At 44.1% G+C, this 22,545-nt stretch overlaps 1 protein-coding gene across 1 annotated transcript; it reads right to left on the reverse strand.

Annotated features, from left to right (window-relative positions):
* Positions 1-1,022: 1,022 nt before the first annotated feature.
* Positions 1,023-12,559, reverse strand: LOC140908767 (uncharacterized). The gene is made up of 3 exons (XM_073336641.1): positions 11,887-12,559; positions 10,852-11,299; positions 1,023-1,083 (listed from the first exon to the last, which is right to left on the reverse strand). Exons 1-3 carry the CDS (start codon positions 12,467-12,469, stop codon positions 1,023-1,025), a joined length of 1,092 nt encoding a protein of 363 aa, XP_073192742.1. The 5' UTR covers positions 12,470-12,559.
* Positions 12,560-22,545: the final 9,986 nt, after the last annotated feature.

Below are 22,545 nucleotides of genomic sequence, written 5' to 3' on the forward strand. Positions count from 1 at the left end.
ATTCTGGTCTCTCCTGAATATTCTCCTCTTCTGCAATAAAATGTGAACCACTAATAAAATAAATAAATGAATCCTCCAGGTTATTCCCTCTGAGAGTTTCCCAGTTTATCTTGTCTTCTCTGTGTCTGTCTTTTATACTGAAAACTCTTGGGGTAGGGACTATCTTAATTTTTTCTTATACAAGGCCAATGTGATCCTTGGTATTTCAACAGGGGAATAAGAGAATAGGATGACTAGGGAGGTGATTTTACTTCTGTATGCGATATTGGTGAGACTGATACTAGAATAATACAGTTTTGGTGTAAACATTTTAAAAAATGTGTTGAAAATTTGGACAGGGTGCATAAAAGAACTACAAAAATTATATGAAAGCTGGAGAAAATGCCTTACATTGTGCTCTTAAAGTGTCTCAATCTGTTTAGCTTATCAAAAAGAAAACTGAACGGTGATTTGAATACAATGTATAAGTACCTTCAAGGGAAGGTACCAAAGGGCTTTTTAGTGGAGAAAAGCATAATGAGAACCAATGGCTGGAAGCCAAAGTCAGGGAAATTCAAATTAGAGATAAGACTTTTAACAGTGAGGATGATGAACCTATGGAACAAACTACCCAAGGAAGTGGTAAATCCTCTATTTCTTTATATTAAGATTGCATGCTTTTCTGGAAGATATGCTTTTGTCAAACAAGTTTTTTTGCTCAATGCACTGGGTTAACTGGGTCAAATTTAATGACCTGTTGTATATAGGAAGTCAGGCTAGATGATCTAATGGTCCCTTCTGGCTATAAACTCTATGAATCTAAGAACAAAATATGTAAGCCACACTTCCCAGATGAGGAACTCTATCCTAGGAAGCACTGACTTTGAAAAAGACTTGGGCGGGAGGGAGAGAGTCATTGTGAATAATCAGCTGATCGTGACCTCTCAGTGTAATTCTGTGGCCAAAAGAGTTAATGCAATTGTTGGATATATAAGGAAGGGAATACAGAGTAGGGAAGAGAGGTTATATTACTGCTGTATTTGTCACTGATGCGGCTGCAGCTGGAATACGGTGTGCAGTTCTGATGTTCGCACTTCAAAAAGCCTGTTGAAAAACTCCAGAGAAGTTCAGAGAAGAGCTATCAGAAAGATTAAAGAATTGGAAAGTGGAAGATTCAAAGAGCTCAGTCTAATTAGCTTGTAACGAGGATGTACGGGGTGAATTGAACACAGTCTATAAGTACCTATGTTGGAACAGAAATTTGATAACAGAAGGCTCTTCAAGCTAGCAGACAAAAATACATGATGATCCACTGGCTGGAAGCTGAAGGTAGTCATATTCCGACTAGAAATAGGGCTCACATTTTTAACAACTGAGGGTAATTTTCCATTGGAATACTTTACCAAGGTTTATGGTGGATTTTCCATCACTAGAAATTTTTAAATCAAGTTTGGATGTTTTTCCTAAAATATAGTTGTAGTTCATGCACACCTATTGGACTTGAAACACGAATTAATTCAGGAAATTCCTGTGACCTGGGTTATACAGATGGTCAGACTAAATTATCACAATTGTCCCTTCTGTCCTTAAAATCTATCAAACACCTTGTTACATAAGAATTGCCAGATAAGGTCAGAATAATAGTCCATCTAGTCCAGTGTACTTTCTTATACTGGCCAGTGCCAAATGCTTGAGAGGGAATAAACTGAAGAGGGCAATTTCACATGATCCATCGCCTGTCGTCCAATCCCAGATTCTGGCGATTGGAGGTTTAGGGATACATGGAGCATGGGGCTGCATCTCTGACCATCTGGGCTAATAGCCATTGATGGACCTGTAATGAGTTCCCCCTCAGGTGCCACCTGGAAGTGGGATACCACTGAGCCCCCTGACCCACCAGCCAGGGCTCCTTCTCACACTGTACTGCTGTGACAAGCTACAGAGCCCTCCCGCATGCACTTTCACCAGCATACATACAGGTAGGGACACACCCAGCTGCAGTTACAAGAAGGCTCTCTGACCAGTCCCTGCATGGGAAAGCTACTCCCAGCTCCACAGGCACGCGCCCCCTCTGGAGTATAAACCTAAAATTATACCATCTTGCGCTGCACAGGCAACTGTACAGCATAAGTTCATAAAATTCTCCCCCTCCTCAATATGGAGAGGAATATGCAACAGCCTTTTGCCCCTGACTTATGATTCCCACACACTGTGAATTTAGTGAAAAGTTTGGTAAAGATAGTTTAGTTAGATAAAGCAAAAACAAGTTTATTAACTACAAAAGATAAATTTTAAGTGATTATAAGTGAAAGCAAACAGATCAAACAGCTTACCTAGCAAATAAACAAAAATGCAAACTAAACTTAATATACTCAATAGATTAGATATGAATAGCAGATTCTCATCTTAAGAGATGATACAAGCAGGCTGCAGATTCTTAAGGGGCAAGCTGCACTTGCTTTACAGCTTGGAATCCCCAGGTGTTTCATTCACAGGCCAAAAATCCCTTTAGCCTGAGTCCAGCACTTCTCCCAGTTCAGTCTTTGTTCCTCAGGTGTTTCCAAGAGTATTCTTGGGTGAGGAATGAAGAAAACCAGATGATGTCACTCCCTGCCTTATATAGCTTTTGCATATGGCGGGAACCCTTTGTTCCACAGCTTGGTTCCCAGACCGGTCTGTGGAAAAACACTGACATCCCAGGATGGAGTGCAGTACCAGGTGACCTGGTCACATGTCCCTGTAGTGTCACAACAGCCATTACTGGGAGGCTGTCTGTAGCATTCTCAGGAAGGCTCCCCAGTTGGGAGATAAGCTTCTCCTAAGGCCTATTGTTTTTTCCTAATGGCTCATTGCCCTGAATAGGTCCTTCCCCATCCAGCTATCTAAACTAAAAGCATCTTATCTAGTGGGCGTTACCCAGGTGTAACTACATTTGAAATACAGATACATAGTCAATATTCATAACTTCAGATACAAAAACGATACGTGCATACAAATAGGATAATTATATTCAGCAAATCATAACCTTTCCAATGACATCTCACATGACTTATCTTGCATATGTCATAATCATATCATAATAATATCACTGTGAAGAATATGGGGTGCAGTGTCACAGGACCTATCCTCCATGAACTTATCTAATTCCTTTTTGAACCCAGTTAGACTTTTGGCCTTAACACTATCCCCTGGTAATGAATTCCCAGGTTTGACAATGTGTTGTGAGAAAAAGTACTTCCTTTTGGTTTTTTTAAACCTGTTGCCATTAATTTCATCAGATGACACCTAGTTCTTGTGTTATGTGAGGGGGTAAGTAACACTTTACTGTTCACTTTCTCTATACCATTCATGAATTTATAGACCTGTTTTATATCCCCACTTAGTTGTCTCTTTTCTAAATTGAACAGTCCCAGTCTTTTAAATCTCTTCTTGTATGGAAGCTGTTCCAAACCCTTAATCATTTTTGTTACCTTTCTCTGCACCTTTCCCCATTCAAATATATCTTTTTTGAGATGGGGCAACCAGAACTGCACTGGTACTCAAAGTGTGGAAGTACCATGGATTTATATAGTGATATTATGTTATTTTCTATTTTATTATCTATTCTTGTCCTAATGGTTCCTAACATTCTGTTAGCTTTTTTTACTGCTGATGCACATTAAGCAGATGTTTTCAGAGAACTATCCACAACGACTCCAAGATCTCTTTCTTGAATGGTAACAACTAATTCAGACCCAATCATTTTGTACCTATAGTTGGGATTACTTTTTCTTATGTGCATTACTTTGCACTTATTAACATTGAATTTCATCTGCCATTTTGTTGCCTGGTCACCCAAGTTTAGTGAGATCCCTTTGTAACTCTTTGCAGTTAGCTTTGGACTTAACTATCTTGAGTAAGTTTGTATTGTCTGCAAATTTTGCCACCTCACTGTTCACCCCCTTTTACAGATCATTTATGAATATGTTGAAAAGCAGAGGTGCCAGTACAGATCCTTGCGGGACCTTTCTTACCTTTCTCTGTTGTGAAAACTGACCGTTTATTTTCTACTCTTTGTTTCCTATCTTTTAAGCAGTTACTAATCTGTGAGAGGACCTTCCCTCTTATCCTGTGACTGCTTAATTTGCCTAAGAGCCTTTGTTGAGGGAGCTAGTTAAAAGCTTTCTGAAGTCCAAGTACTTTATATTGACTGGATCACCCTTGACCACAAGCTTAACACCTTCAGAGAATCCTAATAGATTGGCAAGACATGATTTTCCTTTATAAAAGCCATGTTTGACTGTTCCCCAACACACCGTGTTTAGCTATGTGTCAGGTAATTCTGTTCTTTACTATAGTTTCAATTTGCCAATTTTCCTGGTGCTAAAGTTAGGTTTACTGGTCTCTGTTTGCCAGGATTACCTCTAAAGCCTTTTTAAAAAAAATAGGCATTACATTAGCTACCCTCCAGTCATCTGGTACAGAGGCTGATTTAAGTGATAGGTTATATACCACAGTTAGTAGTTCTGCAATTTCACATTTGAATTCCTTCAGAACTCTTTGGTGAATACCATCTGGTTCTGGTGACTTATTACTGTTTAATATATCAACTTGTTCCAAAACCTCCTCTACTGACACCTCAGTCTGGGACAGTTCCTGAGATTTATCACCTAAAACAGATGGCTCGAGTGTGTAGATCTCCCGCATATCCTCTGCAGTGAAGACGGATGCAAAGAATTCATTTAGCCTCTCCACAATGGACTTGTATTTCTTGACTGCTCCTTTAGCACCTTGATCATCCTGTGTCCCCACTGACTGTTTGGCAGGCTTCCTGCTTCTGATGCACTTAGAAAAAATTGCAGTTCGTTTTTGTGTCTTTTGCTATTTGCTCTTCAAAGTCTTTTTTGGCCTGTCTAATTATACTTTTACAATTGACTTGCCAGAGCTTATGCCCCTTTCTGTCTTACTCCTAGGATTTGATTTCAAATATTTCAAGGATGCCTTTTTGCCTCTAACCACCCTTCTGTTGTGGTGGTGGTATTTTTGGAACTCTATTTCGGGGGAGGGGGTAATAGATTTAGTTTGAGCCTCTATTATTGTTTTTAAATAGTTTTCATGCAGTTTGCAGGCATTTCAACATTGCAATGGTTCCTTTTTATTTCCATTTTATTTCCATTTAACTAGCTTCCTCATTTTTGTGTAGTTCCCATTCTTAAAATTAAAGCTACTGTGAGGGGTTTCTTTAGAATTTTTGTCCCTACAAGAATGTTAAATTTAATTACAATGTGGTCACTATTTCTGAGCAGTTGTTATTTTCATCTCTTGGATCAGATCCTGTACTCCACATAGGACTAAATCCAGAATTGCCTCTCCTCTTGTGGGTTCCAGGACTAGCTCTCCAAAAAGCAGTAATTTATGGTGTCTAGAAATTTTACCTCTGCATCCCTTCCTGAGGCAACATATACCCAGTCAATTTGAGGATAGTTGAAATCACCCATTGTTATTGTGGTTTCTACCTTTGTGGCCTCACTGCGTCCCTAGGCCTAGCCCTTTATTTTGCTGGCATTGTAACAAGATGACAGTGGTGGGGCATCAAGGCAATCTAGATGCAATGAGTTAGGATGTAAATGTCATCTTTGGATTCAACACTGTAAGCCTTTTAGAGTAGCAGCCATGTTAGTCTGCATCCGCAAAAGAAAAGGAGTACTTGTGGCACCTTAGAGACTAACAAATTTATTTGAGCATAAGCTTTCGTGAGCTACAGCTCACTTCATCGGATGCATGCAGTGGAAAATACAGGAGGGAGATTTTATATACACAGAGAACATGAAACAATGGGTGTTACCATACACACTGTAATGCGAGTGATCAGGTAAGGTGAGCTATTACCAGCAGGAGAGAAAACCAAAACAAAACAACCTTTTGTAGTGATAATCAAGGTGGGTCATTTCCAGCAGTTGACAAGAACGTCTGAGGAACCCAACTCAGAATTCTGTCCTCTTCTGGTTTTTCTGCCTCAGATTTGTGCTTTTACTACTTGTTTCATAAGGTAATGAACATAGGAGTCACTGGTGTCAATGCCATGTGAAAAGAGTAGAATCAAACATGATTCATAATGAGGGTACATTGGTGAGAAATAAATGTTTATGACCAATCCTCATGCTCCCCTCTGATCCTGGGAGCCAGAGGGGTTACAGGCTGGGAGTGCTGAGGTGACATAATCTCCCCCTGGGCCATCCCACAGAAGGTATTTTGCAGGGATGCTGTGCAGTTCCAGTTCTGCAAGTTGAGAGGCGCAGGTAGTCTGGCAGATTCTCTTCTCCAGGCCAATAGGGTAAGCCATCCCAAGTCAGAGTTAGAGTTGGCAGTAATCCCCATCAAGGGGGGGTGTCTGTAGTCAGGGAAAGCCCTGGAAGTGTGGCTTCTGCAGGAACTGTGCTTTCCGGGATGCTGAGTGGCAGGGCAGAGGCCCCTTGACTCTGATAGATCCCTGAAGTCCATGCACACTCCAAATCCTCAGTGGAAGAACTACAAGGAAACTATTAAACTGGCTTAGTTTTGGCTGTATTGTTCTATCATTCATTTTAGTTATTTCAATATCTGGTGTCAGTAAATATGTTATTTTAGGTTTGATTTTTTTATTTGAGCTGAGTTTGGGATAAATGTGTTAACTTTCAAAAGAGTCCCTATAACATGCAAAGGGAGGGGTTTGAGTATAACAGGAATTAAATTAAACTCTAACAGAAATTGGATTGTTATGCTGACATTTTGCTTCACACTTGTAAAGTTTCTGGTGCTCTGTTATAGAGGGAATTCATATTGGCACAAGGTTCACAACTTTTCAGGAATACTAAGAAGCAGCCCCACTGAAATATCGTGGGGTTTTGGCTTTATTGACTTGTGGCATGATTCTGCCATCCCTATTCATGCAAAACTCCAATTAATGTCAATGGGCCCTTTGTTGTTTACTGGACTCTTCAGGCCTAATCATGCATGGATTCACCCACCTCTTTCAATGGAATGCATGCGTTCAGCTGGCATAAACTTCATGATCTAGCCCTTTGTTTGTCCTTATTTGTGTGTTAATAAAAACTTGTAGTGAAGAAAATTCCTGCATGAGATGGCTTCTTTAGAATCCCAGACAGGGCTCTTGAAAACCGTCTAGGTGTTTCGTGACAATACTACTGTGTCCTTGTACAGAATGCATATCTTTCTGTGTAGTAAATGTTACATATGTTCTATCATACACACACATACACAGGTTAGTTGTATTGTGACATATATTGCACATTTATTTTGTGCAAGATTTCAGAAAGGAGTTTAAACAAAACAGTATGAAAAGAGTGCTGATGTTAAATGCAGAAGAAAGGGGCATAACTAACTGTGATAGATTTCCTGTGCTAATTAGTACTCTTGCTCTCAACACCAACTCTCAGTCTCAGTTTAGTAATTTTCCAGACTAGGAGAGAACACATGAGTCTTGGATATTGCACTGAAGAAACTGCATTTCTTTTCTCCTAATCTCCATTGCTACTAGGATGAGACATACAGAGTGTGCTATCAAATTCCGGGTGCCTGCTTTAGGGGATTAATTGATCATTTAGCAATTGGGGCAACTACTAATTTCCCTGCCTTTGAGAATAATATCAGAAAGCGACAGCATGAGGTAAGAAGAGGGATCAAGTTTTGTATAGTTTGGTGGTTGTTAGAGAGGTATAATTTGGAACTCAGTTTTGAACCTCTCCTTGCCCCCAAAGTTCTGATGTGTTTGCATATGGGTCAGCTCCAAAGCGAGATGCTGTTGTAACTAAAATGTTAGGGAATTTCCTGTGCAGTCTGGAATAGAGATTTTCTGAGAGCTGGGATTTGTTCTGTTGTTTTCCTTTGTGTGTTTGTTTAATTTGTTATGTAACAGCCTTTTGTGTTTTGCAGTTCTGCCTCCTTTAGCCATTTTACAGTCTTACTGTGGTTTAGATTTTAAAATAGTTTGCAGTGGGGACGGTTAATGCTTATAAGCTCCCTTGTGTTTAGATTGTCAATTGCATAACAACCAACCAAAGAAGAGAAAGGCTGAAATGACAGTGTGTATATGCTGGGAACACCCAGAGCTGTGAGCCACTGTGTTACCCCTCTGCCTCAGCAAGAGTGAGCTTTGCTGAAGATTAGACTGCCAGCAACTCCCTGCCTCATAGGGTTGCCAACCCCCCAAGATTGTCCTGGAGCCTCCAGGAATTAAAGAGTAATCTTTAATTATTGATTGTCATGTGTTGAAGCCTCCAGGAATATGGAGAACCAAAACTGGCAACACTATGCCACACCAGTCTGTTTTCCTTACCAGAAAACTCCTAAAACCTCTCCCAGCTCAAACCTTGCCTAGCAGGTAACAGTCAGTGAACTCCAGCTACCAAGCTCCACAGAGTTGTGTCTCTGCAGTGCACAGCCCCCATCATGGTACATTCACAGAATGTATTAAGTTTGCTGCTCTTTTAAAGTCTATGTCTACACTACAAAATTAGGTCGAATTTATAGAAGTCGGTTTTTTTGAAATCGGTTTTATATATTCGAGTGTGTGTGTCCCCACAGAAAATGCTCTAAGTGCATTAAGTGCATTAACTCGGCGGAGCGCTTCCACAGTACCGAGGCAAGCGTCGACTTCCGGAGCGTTGCACTGTGGGTAGCTATCCCACAGTTCCCGCAGTCTCCGCTGCCCATTGAAATTCTGGGTTGATATCCCAATGCCTGATGGGGCTAAAACATTGTCGCGGGTGGTTCTGGGTACATATCGTCAGGACCCCGTTCCCACCCTCCCTCCCCCCGTGAAAGCAAGGGCAGACAATCATTTCGCGCCTTTTTTGTCTGCTGCCAGCCAAAGATGTAAAGGATAGATGGAGTGGGTCAGAACAAGAAATAGACCAGATTTGTTTTGGACTCATTTTCCTCCTCCCCTGTCTAGATCACACTGCAGTCAGTCACAGAGAAGGCGCAGCGAGGTTAATCTAGCCATGTATCAATCAGAGGCCAGGCTAACCTCCTTGTTCCAATAACAACGATAACTTTGGTGCACCATTTCTTATTGGAACCCTCCGTGCAGTCCTGCCTGAAATACTCCTTGATGTACAGGCACACCCTTTGTTGATTTTAGCTCCCTGAAGCCAACCCTGTAAGCCGTGTCGTCAGTCGCCCCTCCCTCCGTCAGAGCAACGGCAGACAATCGTTCCGCGCCTTTTTTCTGTGCGGACGCCATACCAAGGCAAGCATGGAGGCCGCTGAGCTCATTTTGGCAATTAGGAGCACATCAACCACCACACGCATTATCCAGCAGTATATGCAGCACCAGAACATGGCAACGCGATACCGGGCGAGGAGGCGACGTCAGCGCGGTCCCGTGAGTGATCAGGACATGGACACAGATTTCTCTGAAAGCATGGGCCCTGCCAATGCATGCATCATGGTGCTAATGGGGCAGGTTCATGCTGTGGAACGCCGATTCTGGGCTCGGGAAACAAGCACAGACTGGTGGGACCGCATAGTGTTGCAGGTCTGGGACGATTCCCAGTGGCTGCGAAACTTTCGCATGCGTAAGGGCACTTTCATGGAACTTTGTGACTTGCTTTCCCCTGCCCTGAAGCGCATGAATACCAGGATGAGAGCAGCCCTCACAGTTGAGAAGCGAGTGGCGATAGCCCTGTGGAAGCTTGCAACGCCAGACAGCTACCGGTCAGTTGGGAATCAATTTGGAGTGGGCAAATCTACTGTGGGGGCTGCTGTGATGCAAGCAGCTCACGCAATCAAAGATCTGCTGATATCAAGGGTAGTGACCCTGGGAAATGTGCAGGTCATAGTGGATGGCTTTGCTGCAATGGGATTCCCTAACTGTGGTGGGGCTATAGACGGAACCCATATCCCTATCTTGGCACCAGAGCACCAAGCCGGCGAGTACATAAACCGCAAGGGGTACTTTTCGATAGTGCTGCAAGCTCTGGTGGATCACAAGGGACGTTTCACCAACATCAACGTGGGATGGCCGGGAAAGGTGCATGACGCTCGCATCTTCAGGAACTCTGGTCTGTTTCAAAAGCTGCAGGAAGGGACTTTCTTCCCAGACCAGAAAATAACTGTTGGGGATGTTGAAATGCCTATATGTATCCTTGGGGACCCAGCCTACCCCTTAATGCCATGGCTCATGAAGCCGTACACAGGCAGCCTGGACAGTGGTCAGGAGCTGTTCAACTACAGGCTGAGCAAGTGCAGAATGGTGGTAGAATGTGCATTTGGACGTTTAAAGGCGCGCTGGTGCAGTTTACTGACTCGCTTAGACCTCAGCGAAACCAATATTCCCACTGTTATTACTGCTTGCTGTGTGCTCCACAATATCTGTGAGAGTAAGGGGGAGACGTTTATGGCGGGGTGGGAGGTTGAGGCAAATCGCCTAGCTGCTGGTTACGCGCAGCCAGACACCAGGGCGGTTAGAAGAGCTCAGGAGGGCGCGGTACGCATCAGAGAAGCTTTGAAAACCAGTTTCATGACTGGCCAGGCTACAGTGTGAAAGTTCTGTTTGTTTTTCCTTGATGAAACCCCCCGCCCCTTGGTTCACTCTACTTCCCTGTAAGCTAACCACCCTCCCCTCCTCCCTTCAATCACCGCTTGCAGAGGCAATAAAGTCATTGCTGCTTCACAGTCATGCATTCGTTATTCATTCATCACACAAATAGGGAGATGACTACCAAGGTATCCCAGGAGGGGTGGTGGAGGAGGGAAGGAAAATGCCACACAGCACTTTAAGCACAGCACTTTAAAAGTTTACAACTTTAAAATTTATTGAATGACAGCCTTCTTTTTCTTGGGCAATCCTCTGTTGTGGAGTGGCTGGTTGGCCGGAGGCCCCCCCCCCACCGCGTTCTTGGGCGTCTGGATGTGGAGGCTATGGAACTTGGGGAGGAGGGCGGTTGGTTACAGAGGGGCAGCAGTGGCAGTCTGTGCTCCAGCTGCCTTTGCTGCAGCTCAACCATACACTGGAGCATTCTGGTTTGGTCCTGCAGCAGCCTCAGCATTGAATCCTGCCTCCTCTCATCACGCTGCCGCCACATTTGAGCTTCAGCCCGCCACTTACTCTCTTCAGCCCGCCACTTACTCTCTTCAGCCCTCCACCTCTCCTCCCGGTCATTTTGTGCTTTCCTGCACTCTGACATTATTTGCCTCCACGCATTCGTCTGTGCTCTGTCAGTGTGGGAGGACAGCATGAGCTCGGAGAACATTTCATCGCGAGTGCGTTTTTTTTTCTTTCTAAGCTTCACTAGCCTCTGGGAAGGAGAAGATCCTGTGATCATTGAAACACATGCAGCTGGTGGAGAAAAAAAAAGGGACAGCGGTATTTAAAAAGACACATTTGATAAAACAGTCGCTACACTCTTTCAGGGTAAACCTTGCTGTTAACATTACATACATAGCACATGTGCTTTCGTTACAAGGTCGCATTTTGCCTCCTCCCACCGCGTGACTACCCCCTCAACCTTCCCCCCTCCCTGTGGCTAACAGCGGGGAACATTTCTGTTCAGCCACAGGCAAACAGCCCAGCAGGAATGGGCTATACTGAGTGTCCCTGAAGAAAAGCACCCTATTTCAACCAGGTGACCATGAATTATATCTCACTCTCCTGAGGATAACACAGAGAGAGAAAGAACGGATTTTGGTTGAATGCCAGCAAACATACATTGCAATGCTTTGTTCTACAGTGATTCCCGAGTATGTGTTACTGGCCTGGAGTGATAAAGTGTCCTACCATGAAGGACGAAATAAGGCTGCCCTCCCCAGAAACCTTTTGCAAAGGCTTTAGGACTACATCTAGGAGAACCGCAAATGCCAGGGCAAAGTAATCCTTTCACATGCTTGCTTTTAAACCATGTATAGCATTTTAAAAGGTACACTCACCAGAGGTCCCTTCTCCGCCTGCTGGGTCCAGGAGGCAGCCTTGGGTGAGTTCGGGGGGTACTGGCTCCAGGTCTAGGGTGAGAAACAGTTCCTGGCTGTCGGGAAAACCGGTTTCTCCGCTTGCTTGCTGTGAGCTATCTACAACCTCCTCCTCATCATCATCTTCTTCGTCCCCAAAACCTGCTTCCATATTGCCTCCATCTCCATTGAAGGAGTCAAACAACACGGCTGGGGTAGTGGTGGCTGAACCCCCTAAAATGGCATGCAGCTCATCATAGAAGCGGCATGTTTGGGGCTCTGACCCAGAGCGGCTGTTCGCCTCTCTGGTTTTCTGGTAGGCTTGCCTCAGCTCCTTCAGTTTCACGCGGCACTGCTTCGGGTCCCTGTTATGGCCTCTGTCCTTCATGCCCTGGGAGATTTTCACAAAGGTTTTGGCATTTCGAAAACTGGAACGGAGTTCTGATAGCACGGATTCCTCTCCCCAAACAGCGATCAGATCCCGTACCTCCCGTTCGGTCCATGCTGGAGCTCTTTTGCGATTCTGGGACTCCATCATGGTCACCTGTGCTGATGAGCTCTGCATGGTCACCTGCAGCTTGCCACGCTGGCCAAACAGGAAATGAGATTCAAAAGTTCGCGGTTCTTTTCCTGTCTACCTGGCCAGTGCATCTGAGTTGAGAGTGCTGTCCAGAGCGGTCAGAATGGAGCACTCTGGGATAGCTCCCGGAGGCCAATACCATCGAATTGTGTCCACAGTACCCCAAATTCGAGCTGGGAACGTCGATTTAAGCGCTAATCCACTTGTCAGGGGTGGAGTAAGGAAATGGATTTTAAGAGCCCTTTAAGTCGAAATAAAGGGCTTCACTGTGTGGACGGGTGCAGGTTTAAATCGATTTAACGTTGCTAAATTCGACCTAAAGTCCTAGTGTAGACCATGGCAAAGAGTCACTACGTTACAGCTAAGGAACTTAACTGGGGTAAACACACCTCTTCCTTCAAACATGGCACTGCTGTGTTTATTAACAGCTGTTTATTAACAAAAGGACATAGGTTAAGTGATACCAAGCAGAAGGAAAAAAGATAAAAATGGTTACAAAAAGAGATAGAGATATGCTTTCCAATGGCTAAGACCTACCTTAACAAGATACCGTCTTTGTTCAAGGTATTTTCCTCACCTTTCCCAGCAACAGCTGGCTAATTCTTAGCCAGGATTCCCATACAGTCCAAAGCAGTGGTTTTCCTTGCCTCTGCAGGTAAAGGTCTTTGAGTGTGTCCTTATATCTCAAAAGTCTGCCTTTGATCCCATGGGGTTCAGCATCTTGTCTTCCAGCGGGTCGACTCCACCTTGATTAGATGTCTCCTGGTGGGTTCCAGTGTGATGCTTCCTGCTGCAGTTTTACAATGTAAATGTTCTCTTCCTGTGGCCTCCACTGGAAGTGAATAGCCCACTGAATCTGGCCACATCTGGTTTGAGGAGTTGGTGGAGAAAAACTGTATATCAACTGCCTGGAAACACCTTTTGCTCACAGACTTTAAAGTATAATATCAGTGAGTATCCATAATTCCACACACAGCCTTGTCATGTACATTTCACCATGTAATTATTGACCAGCGTGTTATTGGTTTTCAAATGATACCTCACAAGGCATATTTTGTACAAATATTGCAGCAGTGTGTAGGGTATGAATGTTGGGGTGGCTATGGTCACATTACAGATGCCACCACCTTTGTTACCACTGTGAGCTTGCTCTCCTCAAGAAGAAATCAAGGACAGAAGGAGAAGACTTTAAAACATTCTCAGAAATTACAGCAATGAGCACCCAAGAAATTCCTGTAAGTAAATGCACATACACAAAAAGAAGCCTGCTTAGGGACAGAATGTTTCTGCTAAATATAGTGCTGCGACCGCTGTTTACTGAAAACAAATTAATTAATTAATACTAATAATAGTAATGTCAGTGTGACAGACAAACTACAAATTGTCTGTGCAGCAACAGATGGTGCAACAGCAGCTTGTCTATCAAGTGGTAGCCCTCTTGAGACCTCCCACAACAACTAGGTCTTCTTTGTGGGTCCCCTAAATACAGCTTCAGCTGGACTGATCTGACTCACAAAGATGGGGTTCAAAGATGACACAGAAGCCTTTCTTGAGATATTTGAATGGGGGGTGGCAGTGCAGTGGCCACCAGAACAATGGGCAGTCCTGCTATCCCCATTTTTGATAAGGGTGGCCCTATTGTAGTCTGGATCCTGTTGCAGCAAGGGATTACTCACAAAGCAAGGCTCCCATTTTGTACCATTTGGAGACCCCCACCCCAAAGAAACCTTCCCTCAACACTTCTGGGAATGGAAGAATTCCCTGGGATCCCAGCCCTAGAGTATGGCACAGAAACGGCAGGACCCTGGCTGACAGTGGCTCAAACCAGAAGCCAAAACAGTAGTGTAAGTTGCCGGAAAGGGTCCCAGAATGGAGAGTGCCCAAGAGTCCCCGAGCAACCCCGAGGTCCTCAAGTGGAAACCTTTCAAGACAGTCACACAGTTATCCCAAGTGGAAAGATCAGCCCAAGGGTTAGGAACAGGTCTCAAGGGGCAATACCTTTGCTTTTTGTGCAGGCACCCAAGGCATGGGTATAGGGATTGTCACCTCATGGACTGCACTTATCCTCAGGTGTGGACTGCAGAAGACAGGGCATGCTGACCAGGACCAGCCAAGTTGACTGTCCCTGTTAGGGTAAATGAAACCAAGGTGTTGGGGCTATAGATTCAGGATGTGGACAAACCCTGGTGAGGGACTATTTGTTAACATGCCCAGGGCCTCTTAGGAAAATCATTTATTTGCAGTGTGTGCATGGGAATGTGAAGCTGTACCCCAACACACAGATACAGCTCACCACAGGAGAACACACCCACTCCCTAGTGGTTGACTTGGCCACATCACTTGCCTACCCAGGCATGGTGGGCCAAGACTGGGAACATTTTGGGGACTTCCTGAAGAGAGTTTTGAGACCCCAGATGATGCTGCGGACTTGACCTCTGTTTCCCCAACACTAGGGGATCATGGCCCAATAGGCCTTGTCAGGATAGGAGAGACAGGCCAAGTGAAGGGACTTCCAGCCAACCAGACCCTTTCCTATACCCCTTCCCCTACCCAGAGCCAGTGGTTGACTTAATATCAGAAACTAGTGTCCTTACAAGGTTCTCCAACTTCACAGAGGAGCAACCGATGGATGAAACACAGGCAACAATCATGACTGGGGAGGTAGTAGACCCCCAGCAAGCCAAGGTCTTTCCACAGTTTAAAATCCAGAATGAATGATTGTATCATCTGGAGCAGAGGTCGGCAACCTTTCAGAAGTGGTATGCCGAGTCTTCATTTATTCACTCTAATTTAAGGTTTCACGTGCCAGTAATACATTTTAATGTTTTTAGAAGGTCTCTATAAGTCTATAATATATAACTAATTGTTTTATGTAAAGTAAATAAGGTTTTTAAAATGTTTAAAAAGCTTCATTTAAAATTAAATTAAAATGCAGTGCCCCCCGGACCAGTGGTCAGGACCCGGGCAGTGTGAGTGCCACCGAAAATCAGCCCGCGTACCGCCTTTGGCACACATGCCATAGGTTGCCTACGGCTGGTCTGGAGAGAGACCATATTACGGAGGAAGTGTGGTCCCAGCTCCTGCTGTCCCAGCCATACTGCTAGGGAAATCATGCCCTTGGCCTGTGCCATGTCCTTTGCCAGATATCTGGGCAAAGAATAACCCTTGGCTCAAACCATGGCTTGTTTGTGTTGGTCTAATATAGGTAAGACTTCTGAGCCTCCTGCTCAGAATGTCAGCCGTTGCGTGCAGGGGAGTGCTAAAGTCCTCATTTGTTTCTCCCCCCATAGTCAGCATCCTGTTGGATAGAGTCAGAATGGGCATAGACCACTTGTAGAGAGTACAGCTGGCTACCTGACCATTCTAGTAATTGTGGCTTCTGCCACAGAAAATACCGCAAGGTAGTGGCTTTGCATTCTATGAATGCTAAAACCATTGCGTCTGAACCAATGAAAGTCTTTGCCAGGTTAGGACTGCCCCAGGAGATTTTGACCAAGCAAGGAACCAGCTTTATGTCTCAGATTATGAGAGAATTATGTAAACTGCTAAAAATTAAGAGTCTCAGAATAGTTGTCTACCATCCCCAGCCAGATGAGTTAGTGGAATGTTTTAATTAGATATTGAAGAACATGCTAAAGAAATTTGTCACCACAGTGTTCACCACTGGGACCAGTTGCTTTTCCCCTTTGCTGTTTGCACTACAAGAGATGCCCTAGTCATCTATGAGCTTCTCCCTTTTTGAATTCTTATATGGGAGGCAACCTTGGGGTGATATTGAACTCAGGGAGGGAGATATGGGAGAAACAGGGTCCTTGAACTGAAAGTGTTGTCCAGTATGTGCTTAACCTTTGCAAGAAGACATAGGTACCTCTACAAGGGAGAACTTTTTGGAATGTCCAGCACACCCAAGAGAGTACGCACAAAAAAAGAGCCTGGAAGGCGCTAGAGGAATTGTCCATAGCTCCTTATCTACCAGAGCAGGAACTGAGTCCACAGATACCCAACACTTTGACCACTGGGATAGTATGTCTTTGGGAGAATCATATGCCAGATAAGAAGATCCAAATGCAACAATTGGTAGCTACATTCTCCAGTCTTTTCAGCCCTGCCAGGCTTGGCTTCCCATCCCGCCATGTACAGATGGGACAATGGATCAGAGGAACATTTCGATCTCTTTCAAGGAAGATGAGGGAGACTGTAAAGCAAGAGCTCCATACTATGCTAGAGCTTACAGTAACTGAAGAGTCACATAAAGTCACTGGAAAAGCTTAATTGTTTTAGTGTCCAAACAGGATGACACACCTGGTTCTGTGTAAACTTCAGGAAAATCAACACTATCTCAAAATATCCTGAGACCCTGAGCAGACCAATTACTGGATTGGTAGGAGACTCATGTGTTCTCTCCTAGTCTGGAAAATTACTAGATAAAATAATTAAAATTAAAATGTGAATAGCATGAACGTTTCTCGCAGCAAGAGAGGCTCTACTCTCTAACTGAGTGCAGACAGCTTGGATTAACCAGCACATACACCACCAGGAGACTTCACACAAGCTATGAAGGAGGAATAGGAACCTGCTTTGACTCCTGCACAGCCATGGCATAAGACCAAAAATTTGTTGTCAGAATCGATCTAACTTCATCTTACCTTCCTCCCACTGAGGCCAGGGTAGACTTCTTTTAAATCCAAAACCTTTGTGCCATAGTTTCTTAAGAAAAAAGTTTCTTTTTTCTCCTCTCTTACAGCCTCAAAAGCTTTGGAGAAGCTATCCTAATAATTTCTGGGATAATGGTCCCATTAAATAGCAAATAAACATATGTTGCTGCAGTCTTCTTTCTCTGAAAGAAGCAAGCCAAAATCATGCCTCAGCATGAGAAATATAAGAAGCTGAAGGTTATCAGCAGATAGTAAATCACTCCTTTGTTTAAAGAAAAGGAGTACTTGTGGCACCTTAGAGACTAACCAATTTATTTGAGCATAAGCTTTCGTGAGCTACAGCTCACTTCATCGGATGCATACTGTGGAAAATACAGAAGATGTTTTTATACACACAAACCATGAAAAAATGGGTGTTTATCACTACAAAAGGTTTTCTCTCCCCCCACCCCACTCTCCTGCTGGTAATAGCTTATCTAAAGTGATCACTCTCCTTACAATGTGTGTGATAACCAAGGTGGGCCATTTCCAGCACAAATCCAGGGTTTAACAAGAATGTCTGAGGAGCGGGGGGGTGTAGGAAAAAACAAGGGGAAATAGGTTACCTTGCATAATGACTTAGGCTTGACTAGAGACTGGGAGTGGCTACGTTAATTGTATCCAATTTGCAAATGAATTCCAATTCAGCAGTCTCTCGCTGGAGTCTGGTTTTAAAGTTTTTCTGTTGTAATATCGCAACTTTCATGTCTGTAATCGCGTGACCAGAGAGATTGAAGTGTTCTCCGACTGGTTTATGAATGTTATAATTCTTGACATCTGATTTGTGTCCATTTATTCTTTTACGTACAGACTGTCCAGTTTGACCAATGTACATGGCAGAGGGGCATTGCTGGCACATGATGGCATATATCACATTGGTGGATGTGCAGGTGAACGAGCCTCTGATAGTGTGGCTAATGTTATTAGGCCCTGTGATGGTGTCCCCTGAATAGATATGTGGGCACAGTTGGCAACGGGCTTTGTTGCAAGGATAGTTTCCTGGGTTAGTGGTTCTGTTGTGTGGTATGTGGTTGCTGGTGAGTATTTGCTTCAGGTTGGGGGGCTGTCTGTAGGCAAGGACTGGCCTGTCTCCCAAGATTTGTGAGAGTGTTGGGTCATCCTTCAGGATAGGTTGTAGATCCTTGATAATGTGTTGGAGGAGTTTAAGTTGCGGGTTGAAGGTGACTGCTAGTGGCGTTCTGTTATTTTCTTTGTTAGGTCTGTCCTGTAGTAGGTGACTTCTGGGTACTCTTCTGGCTCTGTCCATCTGTTTCTTCACTTCCGCAGGTGGGTTGTAAGAATGCTTGATAGAGATCTTGTAGGTGTTTGTCTCTGTCTCAGGGGTTGGAGCAAATGCGGTTGTATCGCAGAACTTGGCTGTAGACAATGGATCGTGTGGTGTGGTCTGGGTGAAAGCTGGAGGCATGTAGGTAGGAATAGCGGTCAGCAGGTTTCCGGTATAGGGTCGTGTTTATGTGACCATCGTTTATTAGTACTGTAGTGTCCAGGAAGTAGATCTCTTGTGTGGACTGGACCAGGCTGAGGTTGATGGTGGGATGGAAATTGTTGAAATCATGGTGGAATTCCTCAAGGGCTTCTTTTCCATGGATCCAGATGATGAAGATGTCATCAATATAGCGCAAGTAGAGTCGGGGCGTTAGGGGACGAGAGCTGAGGAAGCGTTGTTCTAAATCAGCCATAAAAATGTTGGCATACTGTGGGGCCATGCGGCTACCCATAGCAGTGCCGCTGATTTTAAGGTATACATTGTCCCCAAATGTAAAATAGTTATGGGTAAGGGCAAAGTCACAAAGTTCAGCCACCAGGTTAGCCATGACATTATCAGGGATAGTGTTCTTGACGGCTTGTAGTCCATCTTTGTGTGGAATGTTGGTGTAGAGGGCTTCTACATCCATAGTGGCCAGGATGGTGTTATCAGGAAAATCACCGATGGATTGTAGTTTCCTGAGGAAGTCAGTGGTGTCTCGAAGATAGCTGGGAGTGTTGGTAGCATAGGGGCTGAGGAGAGAGTCTACATAGCCAGACAATCCTGCTGTCAGGGTGCCAATGCCTGAGATGATGGGGCGCCCAGGATTTCCAGGTTTATGGATCTTGGGTAGTAGATAGAATATCCCAGGTCGGGGTTCCAGGGGTGTGTCTGTGCGGATTTGATCTTGTGCTTTTTCAGGGAGTTTCTTGAGCAAATGCTGTAGTTTCTTTTGGTAACTCTCAGTGGGATCAGAGGGTAATGGCTTGTAGAAAGTGGTGTTGGAGAGCTGCCAAGCAGCCTCTTATTCATATTCCGACCTATTCATGATGACAACAGCACCTCCTTTGTCAGCCTTTTTGATTATGATGTCAGAGTTGTTTCTGAGGCTGTGGATGGCATTGTGTTCTGCACGGCTGAAGTTGTGGGGCAAGTGATGCTGCTTTTCCACAATTTCAGCCCATGCATGTTGGCAGAAGCACTCTATGTAGAAGTCCAGTCTGCTGTCTCGACTTTCAGGAGGAGTCCACCTAGAATCCTTCTTTTTGTAGTGTTGGTACATGCAGTGCATTCCACTGAATGCAGTTGGAGCAATCTGGGGCCTTTAAAGTTGCTTCCTCTTCTTTAATTATTATGCTAATATTTATAAACTGGGCCAACTCTTCAACGTGTGGACATTCTTTTGAATTGTTTTTTCTCTGTGCTCCTCACCTCAGTCAGTGGGAATTCTTTGTGCTAATGACAACGTGAAGAGGAATCACCACTCTGCCAACTTTTCACCTGAGTTATGTTAGGTTTATTCATTACTTATGATCTTGTAAGCTTTTTTGGAAAGCTAAACTTCCTTCTATTTAAAACAATGACAGAATAGCCTTTTAGTCACCACTTGTGTCTAACACAGCAATCTTATGGTAAACAACTCAATGACTCACTTGTGCCTTTATTATCAACCATTTAGAATCCTGTCCTTAAAGTATCTCAATTACTTGGCCTAAGCTAACTTTAAAATAGATCATGTTGCTACCATCATGTTTGTTTCTATGTAGGCCATTTTCTCTGGAGCTGGCATGAATGAACAGAAAGACAAGTGCTCCAGCTGAGAAGGTGCTGTTGACGGGTATGTGGGAAGCCCCAGTTATGACCATGAATTTGCCAGATGCACCACAACATTCTCTTCTGCAGAAGGGAGGCTGGGCAAATGTGGGGGCAGAGTTGATGGGGAGGTTGAGGGGCAGAATTAGTTGCTAGGCAGGGGGACAGGCAGATGTAGACATGAGAGCTCCTGTAGTGGGGGCCAAAATTACCTTAATTTGGGAACATTGGCAACACTAATTGTCACACACACCAACCAGGAGCAGTTTGCAAAAATCAAAACCGACAAAAAACATGATATAATCTCTCTCTAAAAACACTTACGATTTTTGGCTCTGTGATGGGATGTACCCCCCACACAAGGCAGAGTAGTTTAAATCAGGTCATTTGACCTTATAGTCACATAGAGGAGAGCCAGGGAACAATAAACCCTAATGGAAGATGAAGTTCAGCTGGGAAGGAGCAGATTGGGCCTGTATAAAGGGAGGAAGCTGAAACCAGAAGGGGGCTGAAGGGGAAATAGTTTACAGTTACTCACTGGGAGTTTGGGCAGTAAATCTACCATGGAAGGCCAGTAGACAGAGAAAAAAGTCCAGGGAAATAGCAACTGGGTCTGGGAGCAAACAGACTGTAGTTGCTGGATATGGGGTCCCTGGGCTGGAACCCAGAGTAGTTGGCAGGCCTGGGTTCCCCTACCAGCTGTTAGCAAAGTGGCACAAGACCTGGTCACGGACCAGAAGACTGTCTGGAATGGTGTGAGGACAGCTGATCCAGAGGGCTTTGATACCCTGGAAGGTGAGGGCTATACAGCAATTTGGCGGAAGGCTGAGTCACAGACAGGGAGCACCATGAGTACTGGAAAGTGAGGGGGTGTGTGGTGTGAGCAGTGAATGAAAGGAGCTAATCCCCAGATGTGGCTACAAGGAGGCATCCCAATGGTGACTTTTGGGGTCCAACTCATGATTTTGGAACCTTTGCAGTTGGCAATATTGTAATTCAGGGATATCCTAAGGCCTGTGTTGTTCAGGAGGTCAGATTAGCTTGCCCCAATCTATTATCTCCATTCCCCAGGCTCAGCACAACATCCCTCTACATTTGAATTAGGCTACATCCTCCTTCATGTTACCTAAGCACCAGCAGCAGGAGCATTGAGAGCCCAGAAGAAACCGTCTTTCTGCTCTCAGTCCTGATGCTTGGCACCACAGCAGTTAGGAAAAACAATTCCAGGTAAAGCCCTGGCAGCCTGGGCTGAGGCACGCCCAGTCTCTCTGGGGATGGTGCATGCACAGTTGGGTCAGCACTAAGAGTTGTGAAGGGCTGGAGCATGCTCAGTAGAGATAGAATATCGTAGAATTTAGGTACTAAACTCTAACAAGTTTCTACTGAGCATGTGTGAACTGAGATTTCTTTTCAAAGGTCTATAAATGGGTCAAACTTGTACAGCTTTTTATGGGCACAGCAAAAAGCATAGCCTGGACACAAAAGCCACCCCCTGCCAAACTTAAAACCTTGCTCCAAAGCATGGAGATGCTAGCACTTCTCAACAAACAGCCGTATGACTGTTTAGAACAGAGGTCAGCAACCTTTCAGAAGTGGTGTGCCGAGTCTTCGCTTATTCACTCTAATTTAAGGTTTCGCATGCCAGTAATACATTTTAATCTTTTTAGAAGGTTTCTTTCTATAAGTCTATAATATATAACTAAGATATTGTTGTATGTAAAGTAAATATTGTTTTTAAAATGTTTAAGAAGCTTCATTTAAAATTAAATTAAAATGCAGATCGTATCAGTTTAGTGTGATCTTTTCCCTTGCTTTTCCTTGCTGAGTTTTCCAATGTCTGGCACGTATTTGGATACTTTAAGCTGCACACAGGCTTCTGAGTGATCAGTTGTTAACCGGCTCCAAGAGGGACAGAGGACAGATTTCATGTGTGAAAATACCTGAAATATGTGAATCCAAATGCTGAAAGCATTGCAAATGCAATTTTCTTCAAACAGTTAAATTTCACTGGCAGGGACGTCCAGCAGGTCAGAATAGAGACCCCATGATTTTTCTCGGTAGCTTCAAGTGCATTCCGCAGATCTCCAAACTTTGCCCACCATTCTGAGCTTTTTAATTGAATGAGCTGCATTTTGAAATCTTCAACACCCATCCACTGAAATACAGACAAATGCAAGTCACTTTTGTTGAACTTTTCAGGTTTAACTAGAAAAGAAAGCATTGGGCCAAATCGCTTGAAATCTGTCAGAAAATTCTGATTCCAGTTCTTGCATGTACATTCTAATCTC

This window comes from Lepidochelys kempii, chromosome 3, assembly GCF_965140265.1.
Source record: "Lepidochelys kempii isolate rLepKem1 chromosome 3, rLepKem1.hap2, whole genome shotgun sequence".
Taxonomy (NCBI): Eukaryota; Metazoa; Chordata; order Testudines; family Cheloniidae; genus Lepidochelys; species Lepidochelys kempii.

What these genes read in the sequence shown, in the direction of transcription:
- LOC140908767 (XM_073336641.1), bottom strand. Translation starts at nt 12,469, where the DNA reads ATGCAGAGCTCATCAGCACAGGTGACCATGATGGAGTCCCAGAATCGC. An exon ending in AGGCGGAGAAGGGACCTCTG is followed by an intron (nt 11,300 to 11,886) that starts GTGAGTGTACCT and finishes TTTCTCCACCAG; the next exon opens with CTGCATGTGTTTCAATGATC. An exon ending in TCCAGACGCCCAAGAACGCG is followed by an intron (nt 1,084 to 10,851) that starts GTGGGGGGGGGG and finishes GTTTTTCAACAG; the next exon opens with GCTTTTTGAAGTGCGAACAT.